The following is a 17,585-nucleotide window of genomic DNA, read 5'->3' as shown; positions in this document are numbered from 1 at the left end:
ATTAAACGTTCTGTGAAATATGTATGCGTAGAAATCTGAGGTATGTAACACATAAACTAGGCTTCTCTCCAGCTTCATCGAGCGGAGGAGCCTCCTACCTTCGTTCCGGAGTCGCTAGCACTTCTGATACTGCCCGCAGCGGATGATATAGCGAACCACGTGCGATCCATGTACGGGTGGAGTGGAGCCTCGACGTCTCTGCGTTTGTTTATTCTCCGTTTCACTCAGGGTGACGTGGCGGCGAAGGCGTTTTGCTCGCAAGCAAAAACTTGGACAGGCCTGACGAACAAACGGTTTTTTTCAGCTTTTATGCAATTGAAAATAACTGCTCTTGTTTCCCTGGAAAAAAATACGCCAGTTAAACGCGTCAGGTCTATGGAATTTCGAGTGAAGTGAAGGGATATATTACACTGCTAAAAATATATAAGAGCCGACAACAGTTCAAAGATAATATATTGCGTCTCCAGATAATGAAACTCTAAATTAAAAGAATAAGAAAAGAGTAGAAAAAGAAGAAACTTGTCTGTCATTTCTGAATTTTCCCCCGTTTATTTTATAAATAAAACTACGACAATAGAACTAACGACGGATTATGAGCTAATGATTAATTTTTGTATAATTAAAATTTTTCCAAGCAAATAAACTTTTTTGTTCAAGAACGTAGTGAAGTTTATTTTCTCAGATTTCAATATACAATTTCCAATGGCATTTTTTGTATCAAATTATTTGATTTTGATATCTCTAACTGTAAAGTTTGAATACGCACGCTTTTCTCGCGTTCTACAGACGCGCTCGTGAATGCGTGCACGCGTTGTGCGTGCGTGCGTGCGAAATGCCCGGAACGCCATGTGTTCGTCCGAGACGGCGGATATAACGCACGCCCGCCCACGGAAATGCGCTTTTTGACGGATCGCCCGACTAATTCGGTGGTTGTCACCGCGTACGCGCGAGGATTAATAGCCGACCACCTAGCCGTACCCGCCGCGAATTCCTCGGAAATTCCTCGCGTCCCCTCCCGCCCCCGGGGAGGAAAGAGCCCGGAAAGAGCCCTAATTGGGACTTTCGAGCCCGGCGATAATGACGACAATAATAGAGCTCTAATTCACTTTGCCGACTTTGCACGCGTCTCGCGAACAAGGGAGCTCCGTTTTCTTCTTTTCTTTTTTTTTTCTACCCGCGAGGGCGGTACGACTTCGATTACCTCGCCATATTCGGAAGGTTTCAAGAAATGGAACTTTGATTTTGCAAAGTAAACTGCGGATAGTAATGCGCTAAATTATATCTATCGTTAATGATTGGATAATTACGATATATTAATTGGAGATAATGTTAAAGTCAATGGCTGTGTGAGGTTACAAAGGAGCCTAAGGGCCTAAGAGTCGGTTGTTCCAACGCGTTGGTGAACTAACTAATAGTTAAAGCATGTATGTGTCTTTGTTTTTCCTTCAAATTAAATAAAGGTAGACATATATGATTTAATTATTAGTCAGTTAGTTCACCAACAGGTTGGAACAACCGGCCCTCGGCCCTAACCGTGGTGATCCGCACGCAGAATTTCAACGTTATATTTACACATGAATATTACATGTATGCTATAATGCGTTAATGCGAAATGTAAATTTTACGGTGAACTTTGCGAAAGGGATAATTTTTTCTTTGAGAATTGCATTATTTAAGAAATATATTACCTCTTCTCACAATCAGTCGCGCGCGTTTCATTCTCCGCTGCTTTCCACTGCTTTCCTTTTCCTCCGCGACTCCGCGGCGCCCAATGTGGAACTGGTAACGCGATCTTGTGTGAGCATTCGAAACTAAGCGAGCTTAACTTTAGTAAAAATGCTTTTACCACTTATCGATAACTCATTAAAGCAGATGGTCTCGATTGTGAATAAAAACCATAAAAACTCAGTTGAATCGCACTTGCCAGCATGCAAAAAGAACGTGCATTCATTATTCAACTGAGTTATGATCACAAGTGAGAATTATCTGAGTTTTGATGTAAAAGGGAAAGCAACTATTGGGAGCTTTTCAGCAAGCGACACAATTTAAATCGACACAAGTATCGTTTTGTCTTTGTTACTCATTGTCAAAAAAGAAAGTTAGAATGACGTTTGTGTCGACTTGTGTCGCTTGCTGGAAAGCTGCCAATATATTTTTAAAAATTTCTAAAGATTTATTAAATAAAAAAAAAACAAGAAATTTAAGATTTTTATATAAATCAATCTCGGTTATGAGTGATTCGGATTTGTATAACTTTAGCACAATAATATATTTAATTTTCCGTAGGTTCGTTGAACCCAAATAACTGCAATGTGTGGATCAATCATCCTTGCGGAAATAAATGAAATCAAATGCACACAGCCCACAGTGCACCACATGCGATCGTTACATTCGAGGTAATTTGCGCGATATACCTATCATACTTTTTAATGTCGATATATGTTTCTTTATTATTGTTTAATTTAATTATATACTTACTTTTTATTCTTTTCTAGTTTTAAGAATTAGAAAGAGATAAAAAATAAGTTGAACCAAGATTAAAGTTAATTCGCATTGGCAGAAATGGACATAAGCCGTGCTCGGATCTACGGCTTGACTTGACTGACCCTGAAGATCGATCGACCTTCGTGGTTGGTCGCGATCGACGGTTGCATCGTAAACAGACAGCAGAATGCATTGTAGGACGTCGATGACGCGAAACGAGGAGGCGGGCGGAGGCCTCGACGAGCGTGTCGCCGAGGGCGTCCTAGAGGAGAAGAGGATCATCTTTCTATTTCAGGCTCGCGTCTCTCGATGACGTCACACGGACGAAAATATCGTACGGTTAGGGAGGTGCAGTCCGCCTGTTGCGCGGTCCAGGTCTCGATCTTTCCCGGACTCGCGCAAAAATTCTCGACCCCGTCGACGTCGTGATCCACAGTCGTTCTCTCCAGCTGGACGAGAGAACGAAAGAGAGAGAGAAAGAGAGACGCGAGAACGCGGCAGTCGATTGGCGTCGCGGTCGCCGCACGATCGCGTATCTTCGAGGATCTTTCTCCGCCTGGAGAGAGGGTGTAGCCGCGACTCCGAGACTCCTGTTCCCGACACTCTCGCGAGAAGTGGGTCGCCGCAGAGACCTCACCCACGCGTGGTCCCCACCTATCACGATCCTATCGGTCCAGGAGTCCGTCAGTAGCGCATCGCGCACGTCCTCGGGAGGATCGTCATCGGAGAACAGCGTGGACCATCGCGTTTGTCCCGCGAACACGAGCGAACGCGATCGGATAGGATCAACATCGCCGACCGGACGCAAAATCGACGCATCACGACAGCGTTGTTCTTGAGGGTGGAACAGGAGCAGGATCATTCCCCGCCGCTGAGAGAGAACGCTGAGCGAGGATGCCCGGCGCCGGTGGTCAGCCACCGCAGAGGACCACCTTCCGACCGCCGTGGGTCAAGGATGGTCCAAACCCGTTGCCCTTGCCCACCGCGCCTTGGACCCTCAACTCCCGCAGGGACTCTAAGCCGAAGACTGAGGAAGTTCCGGCTTTTGCCCAAGTCACCTTGAAGGTGGGTGAAGAATTTCGAAAGATTTGATGATGTAGCATTGTTCCTTTTCGCGATAGTCGCGAGATAAGCTGCTCTAAGACAGGTTTTCCTCTTTTTTTTATTTGGAAGTAATGAAGCAAACAGCCTCGCGCGCGCGGATAAAAAATTTAATAATTTTTTTTAAGTTTTTCAACTTTTATCATTAAGTATTTTTCTTGTAGTTTTTATAAATTTCTCGCTATCAAATTGTTTCTAACGATCGCTCGAACTTATAGAAACGTATCATATTACAATTGAAGCGATTATTAAATCATATTTCTATATTTTTCTTTCTATAATTAAATAACGATATTTTAAAGCTAGCAATCAACAATGTTGGACAATTCTACGCATTTGTTTAAGTTACAAAACGAAAATTAATCGGAGCTATTCTAGCGCATTTGATTGAAGAAAACAACAGTTTTATTCAAACACGAAAATCGTGACTTCCATTTGCGCCGAAATCGGGTAACATGTTCTGTTTCTAGCGAGAATAGGAGTCGCCTGTGCAACTTTCGCTGTCTTTTTCCATTCAGATATTGGGTTTCAAAGTCAGCAGACTTTACTGACGGTGATATTAATAGCCGGCGTAGGTGTCTTGCAACGAGTAAGCGTGATAAACATTTCGGGTGGCGCGAAGTTCCACACGATCTGTTGTATGCAAACAATGCACTTTGATAGTCCATCCTGATTTACAAACTCACTACTTTATATTCTCTTTACAGAAAAGTTTACAGATAGTTTGACAGTAAGCATGTTTTTGTTTCATCGTTGCGGGGAGAGCGGTTATAAATTAAATATAAATTATTAAAATGCGTTTCTCTCTCAAATAATGCAAGTTACAGGTCATGAATAAACACGTCTGCAATCCGTTATGCAATTATATAATCTCTGATAATCTAAGATATTTTATAAGAGCGATTTGAAGTAACACGTTTGAAACTATTACATTATCTTTCTTTAGCGCATATTACGTGGAAAAATTCCCAAGTGATTACTTTAATCTCTTGGCGACGGTCCACGTAAAATCACATCAGGGTTGATATTCAATATGTAATCTGCGCAAAATAAGCGACGCGCGAAATCGCGATGGCGTATGAAGATTTTGCGTGGCCTGACATTATGTTGTTATATCGCTGATCGTTTCATATACACTTACATCAGAATACTTAGATCAATCAATAGAACATGTTAAATTCAAATCGCAGATTCGTCAATCAAGCCATGCTTTGTTACGTTGATTGCATAATTCTTTATTATACTTCAATTCTTTATTAGTTATTACATGCGAATGATACTAGTAAAGATATTAGATAGAATTATTTAAAAGTTTTCAGATCTTCTTTTCCAATTCTTGATTCAATAATCCTTTATTTTACTTGAAAATTTTTACCCTTGTTTTATTATTAATATTATTATTTATATACTTGATGATATCGTATTATTCAGAAATTTAACAATAGTTATAAATTTAAGATACGCGTCCTATTGCATTTGTTAATCGCAGGTAATCTGATCATAGTTACAAGAACAAAATAAAAAATATTGAGTCAACGGCCAATGAATATATAATAAGGTATTAAAATAAAACACAAGTTTATTTACAAAAATAAGATAAAAAACATTGTACGTTTTGACTCTACTTAGTCTTCTTCAACAATTAAAATATAATGTGAAAATAGAATAAAGACATAATTAGATAATGAAAAAAAAAGGAGAAAAGAATAATAAAATCATTACAATGTATTTTGGTGATTAAAATCATAAATGAATAATAGAGCGGAACAAGCGTAATTGAGGGTGTGTTAAATAAAAGCCTGTAACAATGGTTGAATACTTACATTGTCAAAGAACACAAAAATGAAGAGTTAATCTGACAATTATAATTAAAAAATTAACAAAAAAATCCGTTATAATAGTTCAAATATTATATCGTTATTCAATATCGTTTATATATAAAGAGATTCGACGATTACCGAACACCTTGTATAAAAGCGTAAATAAGTAAGTCTAAAAATACTCCGTTGAGATTTCGACAAATTAATCACTGGTCCGTAATTAAGTTCGTAAATTAAGAATTCATAAAAAAAATAATATACTATAATATATAAATATTAATAGTATAATTTTTTTAAAAGACACATCTCTCTCTCTCTCTCTCTCTCTCTCTCTGAAGTGATACACAAATAAGAACAAAGTATAGAATAAACCTTAACAAAGATGTAAATTTGGGACGAGTCATATTCCGATATACTAATTGTTAGAGAGTTTGTAAATACTTCTCAGGCATAACATATCAAAGAACTTTTGAGTTCTGTTATTATATACATTAAAATATCGGTTAACTCTCTTAATTGTTTTTAGTTAGCATACAAGACATTACAAGAGCAAGAAGCTAGTGGCAAATATTTGGACATATTTTTATTTTATCTTTTGCTTGACCATAATTGTAAGTTTTTAACCTTTTATTTTTATACGATTTTACTTCATGAGGAGGTATTTGTCAATTTAGAGTTTCTTATAATTTTGTGTTCTTTTTTTTAATATAGAACCATTTACGGTTTGATCGTTTGATTGAAAACGGATTCTTATTGAATTTATAATATAATTTACAGACTTATCGGTGGTTAATTTGTTGGACATTTTATAATAGGATATTCTTGGACTTACTTATTCGCGCTTTCAAACATTGAATAATAATGTAATATTAGTTTGAATTATTAACGGAATTTTGATGTTAACTTTTAATTAATTGTCAGGTTAATTTTCATTTTTATATCCCTTGACAATGTGTTCGATTTTTGCTACAGGTTTTTATTTAATATATCCTCGTTCTGCTCTATATTATTCTACTATATGATTTTAATCACCGCAATACATTGTAATTGTTATCTTATTATTCTTTTCTCCTTTTTCATTATCTAATTATGTATCTTCTATTCTATTTTAATTGCTGACAAAGACTGACAATGAGTAAAGTCAAAATGTACAATGTTTTTCATCTTGTTTTTGTAAATAAAAATTCGTGTTTTATTTTAAACAGAACTTACATCTTATATATTATGTTCATTATTGGTCGTTGACCTCTTCTCTTAAGTTTTGCTTACAATTAGCTCGAGCGTTTAATTCTCTTTTAATTATTTGAAAAACTGCAGAGCGTTGCAAGTAGTTCACGGCCATTCGTTAAAATCTGCCGACATGCCGCACGTGTTTGTCAATTGCGATTTCGTTTTTTCGACGCGAAAGAAAGTGAGATCCGTCGTGCGTGCGTGCCCGCATATAAGCCTCTGGGTCACGATTATTTAAAGAACACGCGTTTCTATTTCAAATGGCTTGCCAGCTGCGTCTTCCGCCAGTTTCTTAACACGTTTATATTGCGATTTTGCTTGAAAATCACGTATGCAACGTCACGGATATAGCGCGAATTTCGCGGATAAATAATATTTTCGGCCAAACAATTTTTACAGAAACAAGAAGAGATGGAAAAAATTTCCGAGAGAATGGCCCAGCCGTTGAACAGCGATTCCACGTACGAGAGCCATTTATTTCAAAAGGTGGAAACTCCGCATCGATGACGATCAAAGCTGGATAACGTGATATCTCGAGTGCGAAATTCAATGTGGATTATTTAAAGCCGGCGGAACGAATTCTCCGAGACTTGCCAAGAAAATTCTTTGGATCTCTCTCTATCTCTCCATTCCCTGCCCCCCCCTCTCTCTCTCTTTCTCTCTCCCTCTTTCTGTCACACACAATCAAGGGAAGAGGATTGGAGGGAGGGCGATTTTTTTATTTTCTATCATGGCTACTTTACGCGAGACGTGCGACGATTATTCTTTCGTATTCTGTTTAACGTGGCACAATCCTAGAAAAAACACGTCGAAATAAAAAGCGCGAAAAATTGATTTGCGTCGCGAGAATGTGACAAAAACGTAAACTGTGAATCGAGAAAAGACGTCGGCGGTCGCCGCAAAAACGTAAATTCGATTCGTTGAACTGTGACGGAATTCTTGTTAATGGAGTGAAAAATAAAACTGTTTAATACACTTTTTAATTTACTAAACGATATTGAAATATATAATAAATAGAATAGATAATAAAATAATAAAAAATACATACATAATAATTTTATAAAAAGAGAAATATATAAATTATTATCATACACATATTATACATACATATTGTTATCTGCACATAAACACATAATATTTCTAAGATTAATAAATAGTTTATTATACCATTGGCTAAATAGATAAAAATAAATTTTACTGTATACTCGTATTATTAATGCTACAATCAAGTAAGTGTTCCTTTTCCTCGGTCTGACAGAGCGTGCCGAAACCCGCGGAGCCGGCAGCACCTTCGTCAGATGGACCGCGTAAACAGAGCAAAATTACGATAATACCGAAGCAGCCGAACAATGAAAAGATCCCGAGTGGCCGACCGGTGCCAGCGAAGCCACGCGAGAATGGACGACAGGAGCCAAATTCGAGGCCGCAACTCGAGCGACAGATCCGCATCGAGAGATCTCGATCACGGGGTGACATTTTACCACTCTCGAAGAGTGAAAGCACCACAGGTACGAGCGGCGATGATCAGTTATTCCTTCCCGTAGATTCCATCATTCGCGATGTCAAACATTTAATCCTTTCAGATATGAAATCGTCATTGAACGTTGAACTCTTTTTCTCAATTCCAAGTCTTTTGCTGAGACAAAAACCATTTTCTATGCGCGACGAATCTATTACACGCGATAGAGACACGGAATTTAGAACAATTTTATGGATAGAGAAAGAGAAACAGGACAGAATTTAATAATTTACATTAATAGTAAATTAAATGTTAGCAACATGATTCAGAAGCGAAGTAGCAATATAATAAAGCATCACGAAAGGATTAAACAGAATTTGCGAAGTATCCCTTTTCGATTTTAATAAAATTTCGAATACCTACTTAAAGTGAGCGAAACTAAAAAACACTGTTAAATATTTAAATCAATACCTTGAGTTAAATAACATCTTGTTATTTTTAACTACTACGTGTTTTCAAAATTTATTATCTTAACATAAAACAGTATTATTTAACCCCATTGGTTTAGTTAAATTAACATTGTTTTAGTTAAATTAACGTCATATCGAAATGACTCAAATTGAATATAATTTGGAATTTAACAGTGTATAGTTTTACATCAATTGAAAGGATGAATTCTTCAATTTTATCTATTAAAATGGAAGATATTTTTGCGTGTGATTCTATCTCAGATGCAAATAATGACTTTTATGCACGGTAATGTCACACTTTCCCTAAATAATGAAGATCCTCTATGTTAAGGTGCACCAACTTTATCGAAGAGCTCGTCGCGAGCGAACTTTCCGCCACCGCCACCTCCACGACCGCCACCACCGCCGCCCAGTCGTACGACGATCCTCAAGGACTTGCCGCCTCTCAACGATAACCAAATGCAGAAGCTGGAATCTTTGAAGTCCAGGCCGAGGAAACGACCGGACTGGGCCAGCATGATGAAGGAGCTCGAAAGCGGCAAGAAGCTCAAGCACGTCAAGTGCAACGACCGGAGCGCACCCCTGATCGAGAGGGTGAACAAGGTCACGGCCGATCCAGCAGGTGATCGTCAAACCCTCTTCGATCCCCGTCGGGTGCCTACGGGGCCGTATCTTCCCTCCTTACCGAAAGTGTCCTCTCCTTAAGAAGGGAATTCGTCGTAGAGAGAAAGATTGCGCTTCGCGGAGCTTCTCCTCTTCTTCCGCTTTTCTTTTCTCGTGCGATCGTTTGAAGGGGACGTAGTACAATCGATGCCCAGGCAGAAATTTCGATTAACACAACACGTCCCGTGTATAGCGCAAATAGCCAGCGGTATTGTTTTGTTGTTATCGCCCTCTTCTCCCTCCCCAATGCCCCCGAATCACCTCTATCCCCGTCGATTAGGCCAGCCATCGTTTGTCCATTGTTAAACTGTTGGACTAATTAAACTGTTAATTGATTACCATTGAATTAACTGGTGTCTTCATGTTTCTCAATGGGTTTACCAACATCCCATCCTCCCCTTTCTCCCCTCACACGAGCGAGCAACGATCAGGATCTTTTACTCTCCGAATCGACGTCCTCGACGGGATACGAAAACGTCACTAAGAGGCGGGTGACACTCGTCGTTCTCTTCTATTAAAGATACGTGCGTCGATGCGAAGTGTTAAGTATCAATCAATGGTTCTCATAAAATTCTACATGACGTCTTTCGTCAAGCTAAGCGAAATGATCTATTAAATTTATAGTATTATTTAGTATCATTATACTGATTATAGTATCATGTATAATATCATTCTTTAGTTACAAAAGAATTTCAAAAAAAGTAAGGCAATTATTATCATTTTTCGAACTTTAAAAATAAGTCTAACTAGACTTTAAAATAAGTCAGAAATATGATTTTATGATTTGCGTACATCTTTAAGGTGATCCTAAAGCCGTGATTCTAGCCGGTTTTTTTCGGTTTTTTTCTTAGCACTAATCTTTTAATTGGCTTTATAGAAATGCAAAATTCTTGTCTAGAATTAAAGTACGCATCAAAATCTAGGTCATGGTGGTCGAATTTATATCGAAAACGAAAAAAAAATTAATATTTTTTGTTATACGTGACGACCACTAAATATAAATTCGACCACCATGACCTAGATTTTGATGCGTACTTTAATTCTAGACAAGAATTTTGCATTTCTATAAAGCCAATTAAAAGATTAGTGCTAAGAAAAAAACCGAAAAAAACCGGCTAGGATCACGGCTTTAGGATCACCTTAAGATCGCCCTTTTTGAGTCTCTAATGTATCTAATATAATTTGAAATAATGTAAAACTATATTTTTATGTTATGATTTGGAAAATACTAATTTTTTTGTTACTACAAGGCGGCACATGAAATACTTCGTGTATACAAGAACTTCGTGTTCTCTTTATTAAAATATAACGCAATGAAGTGGCAACAATATATAGCCGTTTTTATCCTAAATTGATTGTCTCTTTCCGCCAGGCAAGGCCCACTTCGTATTCGAATCCGAAAAATCGAATATGCACAATCAACTACTGAAACAGATCCAGGATGGTGTAAAGCTCAAGAGTGTAAGGACGAACGACCGTTCTAAGCCGATACTGGAAGGACTGAGGAAGTTTCGACGACAAATGACCATCGAGGAGCAGATTCAAAAAGCCGAGGAAGCTCCCGTGGACGATGCTATTCAGGACGAGATGGATGACATTGATGCCGTTAGGGATGATTTGCAAAGCACTAAGCAGATGCTCGCGATGGAACTTAGGAATAAAGAAGTCTTGGAACGAGACAATAAGCGATTGCAGGTAATAAGACTGAAAAGCCATTGACATTTGATATTTTGGAAAAAGTTTTCAATAACATATGTAAGTTCACTCTGCCCAATTCTATTTGAAACCCTTTATAATCTTATTCAAACAAGGCAAACCAGCGACTTGCTGGAATGAGGAAAAATTAGAGGGTTAAAAAGAAATAGCTAAGGATTTTAATAGAAATAAATATAGCTTAAGATAAAGATAATTTCTTATCGAGCTAATATGTGCAGGCGAGAATTTTGAATCTTGAGGCAGAAGTGGAACATATGAAGCTACAAAAGAATGCACAGGAAAACAAGCAACAGGATGAGAAACTCACGGAATCCTTGAGACAGGAAGTGCAACAAGCGAGAAAGGACGCAGAAAAAGCGGAGAAAGATTTCGCCACCGCCGCCGAGGAAAGAGACAAGGCTAGAAACGAGTTGGAAGAAATGAGAAGAATGTATGCGACGCTAGAAAAGCGTATGAAGGCTGGTGCGTAATTAAAAGTGTAGCTTTGCTTTTAAAGCTAGCTGAGCTATATTAATCGTGTTGTCCTGCAATCTCTTCCTAATTACCTTTGAATGTAATCGCTTTTCAAACAAAACGTTATTATCAATTCTATGCGAATCTCATATCTATTTCTTATGCTTTATATCAACGCTTATATTAATCACGCTTTTTCGCTTCGCTTTTCCTTGCTTTGCTTGTCAGAAGAAGAGCTTACGCCGATTGAAGCTGATTGCGAGCCGATAGTGGAGTTAGAAGAGGATTGGGAAGACGTAGGATGGTACAATGTTTCAGGAATGGCACTGGCTGGCTGTCCAAGCGCGAAAGACGTAGCTAGGATCGCGTCGCAAAAGAGTGTAGACAAACTAGATGTTTGCAGCACGAGCGAGGAGGAAGAGGAGAGCACGGAAGAAGAAGAGGAAGACGAGGATCCTAAAGCCGGAGCGGAGAAACGCGCGCAGAGAGAGATCAAGCTTCTCATTTCAAAAATTAAGAATTTCAAGTGAGTACGATGACGAGGTTTCCGCGATTTATTCAACTCGTAATGAGTAACCGTATCGATAATACATTAAATAACACAGAAAATTATTGTATAATAAATTGTCTAAATAGGGACAAGGCTGTGAACGCCAGGAAAGAGAGGCACGCGCTGAAGGAGCAGATCAAACAGCAGCAGAAATTACTGGTGGAAGAAAAGAAGAAATACAAGCAGCTGCAGAAGCAGGTGGACAAGATGGCGAAGCTAATGGGGGATACCGACGATGACGAAGAGGAAGAAGAAGAGGAGGAGGAAGAGGAGGAAACGGAGTCGGAGGAAGAGTCGGAGTCTGAGGAATCGGAGGAAGAAGATTCTGAGTCTGACGACGATCAAGCACCTATCGAGAAGCGCAAAGGCAATTTGCAAGTAAGTTGCCATTGCAAACGAAGATATTGCAATTAAATTTCTGAATCTCGTTTCTGAATATTCATTTCTTTTTTTTAGAAACGAGTTAATAAGCACGAGGGACGACTGGCAGCCTTGAAAAAGGGCAACTACCTGCTGAAAGCGCAAGTAGACAGAATCAAGGACAATTTGGTGAAGCAGCGAGAAGATAGTATCAGCCTGCAGGAGGACCTTGATTCCGTCTTAGCGGAACTAGGTTAGATTAAATACAGTGTAAACGAAGAATATTTCCATATGCAGAGATTGTATCGTATACAAATATACACCATACAAATATTACATATTGAAATATAGACAATTGTATGTTACGAGAACAATTACACACATATTTTTTAATAAATTATTATTGACCGAACGCGAAGCTTCTCGTAATGGCTTATTGAATTTAAGAAGCGAATAGTTTTAATAAAATAAACGCTTTATATATGCGATATTCAAGATGTAAAACCAAGGTGGGGTTGAAACGTTTCCCAGCGCTTTGAATTGATCAAATGAACGAGCTTGATTGTCAATTTTTTTTACATTAAATATTTAAGAAATAAAAAACTTTGAGTATTTGAAACTTTGACATGTGATTATTTCTTTATTAAAAAAGAATACAGAATCATTATTTAAAAAAAAAATCGTTAAAAAATACCCTTTAATAATAACAAATTTATTGGTAATGAAGGGAAGCAGTTCAGTATACTGGTAGTGGAATTTTGAAAACGGCTTTAATGATTTCTTTCAAAAATTTTTGACATGTTAAAAAAACAATATCTAAAATGTATGAGGAACAGAATTTCGAAAAAAAAATTTAGTTGCAAGAAAGTGCGAAATTGCATTTTCTTCAATAAAATTAAAAAAAATTTGTTTTAAAATTATGTTTTTAACACAGATACATTTTTCTTGATTATGAATGTTTTTTTTTTCTTATTTCGTTTTAAATTTTTTGTTACTCCGGAACCATGCTCACCAACTAGTAAACAGAAAGAACTGCTTTCCTTAATTATCAATAACTCCTGTTATTATTAATATTTTTTAATTATTATTTTTTTAAATAATTATAAAAGAATATAGAATTATGTGCCATAGTTTCAAATACTCGGAGTTTTTTTATCTCTTAAACATCTAACTTTAAAAAAGGTTTATTTTTTGTCTGCCAAAGTTGTCCTTAAACAGTCCTTAAACATGTGAGAATCTATTCTTTTCCATCAGATGCCTGTACGATTTATTTTGATGACGATTTTTGTTAAACACAATTTCGTGAAATATGAAGGAAGGGTCAGATTGACCCCACAACCGATAAGCGCAATAGAGAGCGAGAGAGTGTATAGTCGATCACTATCATTCCGAACGCTGCTTATATACAAGTACGTGTTTACGGTGAAAAGGAGGGCGGTAAAGCGGATAAAGGATCTATAAACATTAAGCTTCTAACAGCCCAATAGCTCTTTTCACTAATTTAATCTGGATACACTTGCACCACTATAGTCTTCATATTGGAAATAGTAGTTGGTCGGTCTCGTCAGATTTTAGAACGATCAAAAAGAGTATAAAAAACAAAAAGCTAGAATAACATTTCGAGATAGATAAAATTTCAAAAATGTTAGCTTGGAATTAAGAAATTAATTTTACGTAGGATTTGCTCGAAACCTTTCTTTTACAGATTTCTTGAAAAATATAATAAATTGTTGCATAAATTGCATAATACAAGATGTTTAGCTGCTATTATTTATATAGTCTTATATTTTCTCCTAATATTGCAGGGACATTGGCTCGTAATTATATAAAATTTTTGCAAACGTATATTGCAAGAAAATTTTATCGTTGTTACACATCATGTATCAAAATTACTCGATAATTTCGATTCTCTCTTTGTGTATCATATTTTATTTAACACTAGCAGTAGTTAATACAATATGCAAGTTTCTAAAAATAACAATTTCAAAATATAAGTTTATAATATTAACGATAGTGAGATACCTAAACTAGTTTTGCAATATTATAACAATTCATTAATTAGAACACATACGACATGATAATTTTCGTATCGACAATTTGGTATCTATGTGTTGAAAATTTTAGACAATTTTTATTAATAAGCAAAAGATTTATGAGTATATACGTTTGTGTAAGCATAAGAAATGTAAAAAGTTATATATATTTTGTTTACAAATGCGGTATGTCATACCCTTATACATATAAGCAGAATGTTATATGATATCTTGTAAGCAGAAAATTTATAAGATTAAACGAAATAATATTTTTCGGGATTAGTATATTAATGTAGGCATTAAGATGAGATTGAAAGGGCGATTTATGAAATCATTATTTAGTGTAAAAAATATGTACTTCATTTTAATAGACTTATATACAAGTTGTATTCACAATATCTAACAATTCAATAGTTGCCGAAAGAACAAGATGTACCAAATCGTTGGTAGAGTAAATATCGCATATCTTTCTTCTAATCTTCAAATACGTATTAATTTAAAAATATACCATATAAATAGTTCAAATAAAATTAAAATCATATGTCAGTCGATATTCTAAAAAAACTATGACTTATTTGTTTAGTAATGTCACTTAGATTTTCTAATATTTAATGATAACTTCATGAGAAGACAATCAAAATTTATTTTGATGTGGCGAATCCCACTCGGTTTTTCCCCATGTCAAACATGGTGTAGTACTGACCAACAAATACAACGCCCAAAATCCACTCTACACCATTAATCGGATTAACACCTTGGAAGGCGGGAATGCAAACATCTATTTCGCCTTCTGTAATCTATAACACATTAAATATGGCATAATATTTTTATTCTAAAAACAATTTAAACCTTTATATAATAATATTCTTTACCTTCAAGATATAATCTTGACCAGTGAGTTGAAACGTTTTACCACCTATGATGAAATTGATATCGGGCAATTTAGAAATCTCGTCGCACTCCACCTTTAAACAAAGGTCAATGTTAGTAATCCATATTAATAATTCGTAACTTATCAAACATTTATTAATTTATTTCAATAATTTATTTAAGATAATTGTGAAAGCTGCCGTTAACGAAAAGGATCTATTATTTACTGTTCCATTATTAACACCGATCTCTCTGTTAAGAGCTGCGATAGTCTGCGGTGGTCCACCTATCGTAAAAGCACCCGTGTCGACGATAGCTTGACAGCCTTCCGAGCAAGAGATGTAATTTTTTACTTGAATCCTACAGTGGGATATAGCATTACCAATTAGCTGACATATAATCCGTGGTTGATATATGTACGTATAATTTAGAAAAAAAACTACATACTTATCCATGGTAATTTGCCAGTATCCGTTTTCAGGATTAACATCAACATACGTAAACTTGCCCTCGTAATGGGAAGAATCGGTGCCACCCAATATCAGTTCACCGCCAAACACGTCCGTGAGATTTCTGTATAGGTTGTATATTTTTTACATTGTTTATACATTTGCATTTTACATTGCATGGAAAGCCTGGTATGTAATTAAAAAAATAGTATTAAACACACGTGAGGCATACGGAAAGATACATACCGATTTAGATAGAAGCTAAAAATTGGTCGGGATACCACTTGTTCATCAATCATGTTTTGGAAGACAAGCGCATTAAGGTGAGATAAGGCTGGATAACCCATCCCCAGAACGCCGTCGCATTGTGCAGAGTCCCAAAAACTTGTTAAAAAATCGTGCGCTACTCCGAATGTCTGGAATGAAACCTTAAGGCCAGCAATCTGCGAAACGTTGATATTATTAATAAAATATAATTGCGCGCGTTTTTTTCGGAGAATAATAGCAACATGTGTTCCTTAGAAAACTTTCATAGATTATGACTATAATTAGAATTAAGTCGGACCATTTATTTCACGATGACTTACAATTACTACATCAGTAGACAAGGACTGCCACACACGGCCATCTTTGTAATGAAGATTAAATGCACTGTGTGATATATATGTGGTGGACTTTGTATGATCAAACTTATTAAGTTTCACTGCAAAAAGTAATAAATATAATTAAATCAGTTAATATTGAAAAGTCTAGAAATATAAAAATTTCCCTTTATTAATCTAAATATATAACTAACAGTAGTTAAATCATCAAATATATTCAGTTAAATCATCAAATATATATTTATGTTTATATTTTTTGCTTTAACATGTGAGCTGTTTTGTATAAAAAATTATTTGTATCTTTAAAGTAGGTGTGCTAAATAATGTAAATAAGAGAGTATGTATATAATATTTACCTTACCACTGATTCGAATTTTTGAAACGGTTGCTTTAAAGATTTTATAACTTTACTTGAAATGTAAATGAAACAGATACAATTCTACAGCATTATTCTTATCTTATATTTTTACTTGACATCAATCATTAAACAAGAAAAAAATAATTAAGATTATTTTAATACTTGAAACATTAATTTTTTTAATACAAATGTACATATAGGAATAATAGAATATCGGGGAAATAGCGATGTTACGATATACTTACAGCAAGCAGGTTGGCTGACGTTGCAAATTTTGGATAGTACCCAGAGATCTGAGGAACCAGTGTCGAAAAGTACATTAAACTTTTGCGGTGGCGTACCAATTTCGATAGTACCGTAGTATTGAATATTTCTCCAATTAATCAGAGGTACGGCTGCCGTACCCGAACGGAGTCGTGGGTATGTCTTGATATAACGGAATTCTTGAAGCAACATAAAAAAAATTTCCGTTATATTATATGCGTATATGTTATATGTATCGTATAAACGCGAATGTATGTACATATATCGTAAAACATAAATACGAATTTCTAATAATTTATTTGATTATTTTCAAGCACTTTTTTATTTAAAAACTATTAAAGCCTCAACATATTGACATTAAGAAATAAATGCTACCTGCATATATTTACGCATTAAAATGTAGTTAGGTATTTTAAATGCAAATTCCTTTTTTCTTGATGCTAATCTCATTTAAAATAAGATTTTCGAAGAAATCCTCAAAGCATCTCTTGTAATTAGTTTGCTCACTTTAGTCCGACTTTCAAAATGCGTTTTTCTTACAGATTTGATACAATTAAGGTTTTAAAATTGATTTTATAATTATTTATCGCAAATTCTGCGGCAATTTTGAAAGCGCGATCTCTATACGGTATTACAATTCATCGCGTCGATATAAATGTGGATCGTTTGTATATAACATGTACTCACCTATACACCTCCGCAT

At 36.0% G+C, this 17,585-nt stretch overlaps 2 protein-coding genes across 2 annotated transcripts; one reads left to right on the top strand and one right to left on the bottom strand.

Annotated features, from left to right (window-relative positions):
* The first annotated feature begins 2,857 nt into the window (after window positions 1-2,857).
* Window positions 2,858-12,929, top strand: LOC139817373 (uncharacterized). The gene is made up of 8 exons (XM_071785407.1): window positions 2,858-3,549; window positions 7,894-8,143; window positions 8,896-9,186; window positions 10,600-10,922; window positions 11,162-11,405; window positions 11,715-11,922; window positions 12,033-12,324; window positions 12,403-12,929. The coding sequence occupies exons 1-8, from the start codon at window positions 3,379-3,381 to the stop codon at window positions 12,562-12,564; spliced, it is 1,941 nt and encodes a 646-aa protein (XP_071641508.1). The 5' UTR covers window positions 2,858-3,378; the 3' UTR covers window positions 12,565-12,929.
* Window positions 12,930-14,304: 1,375 nt separating this feature from the next.
* On the bottom strand, window positions 14,305-17,585 carry LOC139817805 (lysosomal aspartic protease-like). The gene is made up of 7 exons (XM_071786101.1): window positions 17,570-17,585; window positions 16,864-17,061; window positions 16,246-16,361; window positions 15,905-16,101; window positions 15,383-15,782; window positions 15,212-15,304; window positions 14,305-15,136 (listed from the first exon to the last, which is right to left on the bottom strand). Exons 1-7 carry the CDS (start codon window positions 17,583-17,585, stop codon window positions 14,981-14,983), a joined length of 1,176 nt encoding a protein of 391 aa, XP_071642202.1. The 3' UTR covers window positions 14,305-14,980.

Source organism: Temnothorax longispinosus, chromosome 8 (genome assembly GCF_030848805.1).
Source record: "Temnothorax longispinosus isolate EJ_2023e chromosome 8, Tlon_JGU_v1, whole genome shotgun sequence".
Classification (NCBI taxonomy): Eukaryota; Metazoa; Arthropoda; class Insecta; order Hymenoptera; family Formicidae; genus Temnothorax; species Temnothorax longispinosus.
This window is presented reverse-complemented; position numbering and strand designations above follow the sequence as displayed.

Coding starts and splice junctions, on each gene's coding strand:
- LOC139817373 (XM_071785407.1), top strand. CDS start 3,379: ATGCCCGGCGCCGGTGGTCAGCCACCGCAGAGGACCACCTTCCGACCG. Junction 3,550..7,893: donor TTGCCCAAGTCACCTTGAAG/GTGGGTGAAGAA, acceptor TCGGTCTGACAG/AGCGTGCCGAAACCCGCGGA. Junction 11,923..12,032: donor TCAAAAATTAAGAATTTCAA/GTGAGTACGATG, acceptor TTGTCTAAATAG/GGACAAGGCTGTGAACGCCA.
- LOC139817805 (XM_071786101.1), bottom strand. Junction 16,362..16,863: donor CGTCAGCCAACCTGCTTGCT/GTAAGTATATCG, acceptor TACTTTTTGCAG/TGAAACTTAATAAGTTTGAT. Junction 15,305..15,382: donor TCACAATTATCTTAAATAAA/TTATTGAAATAA, acceptor CTTTGTTTAAAG/GTGGAGTGCGACGAGATTTC.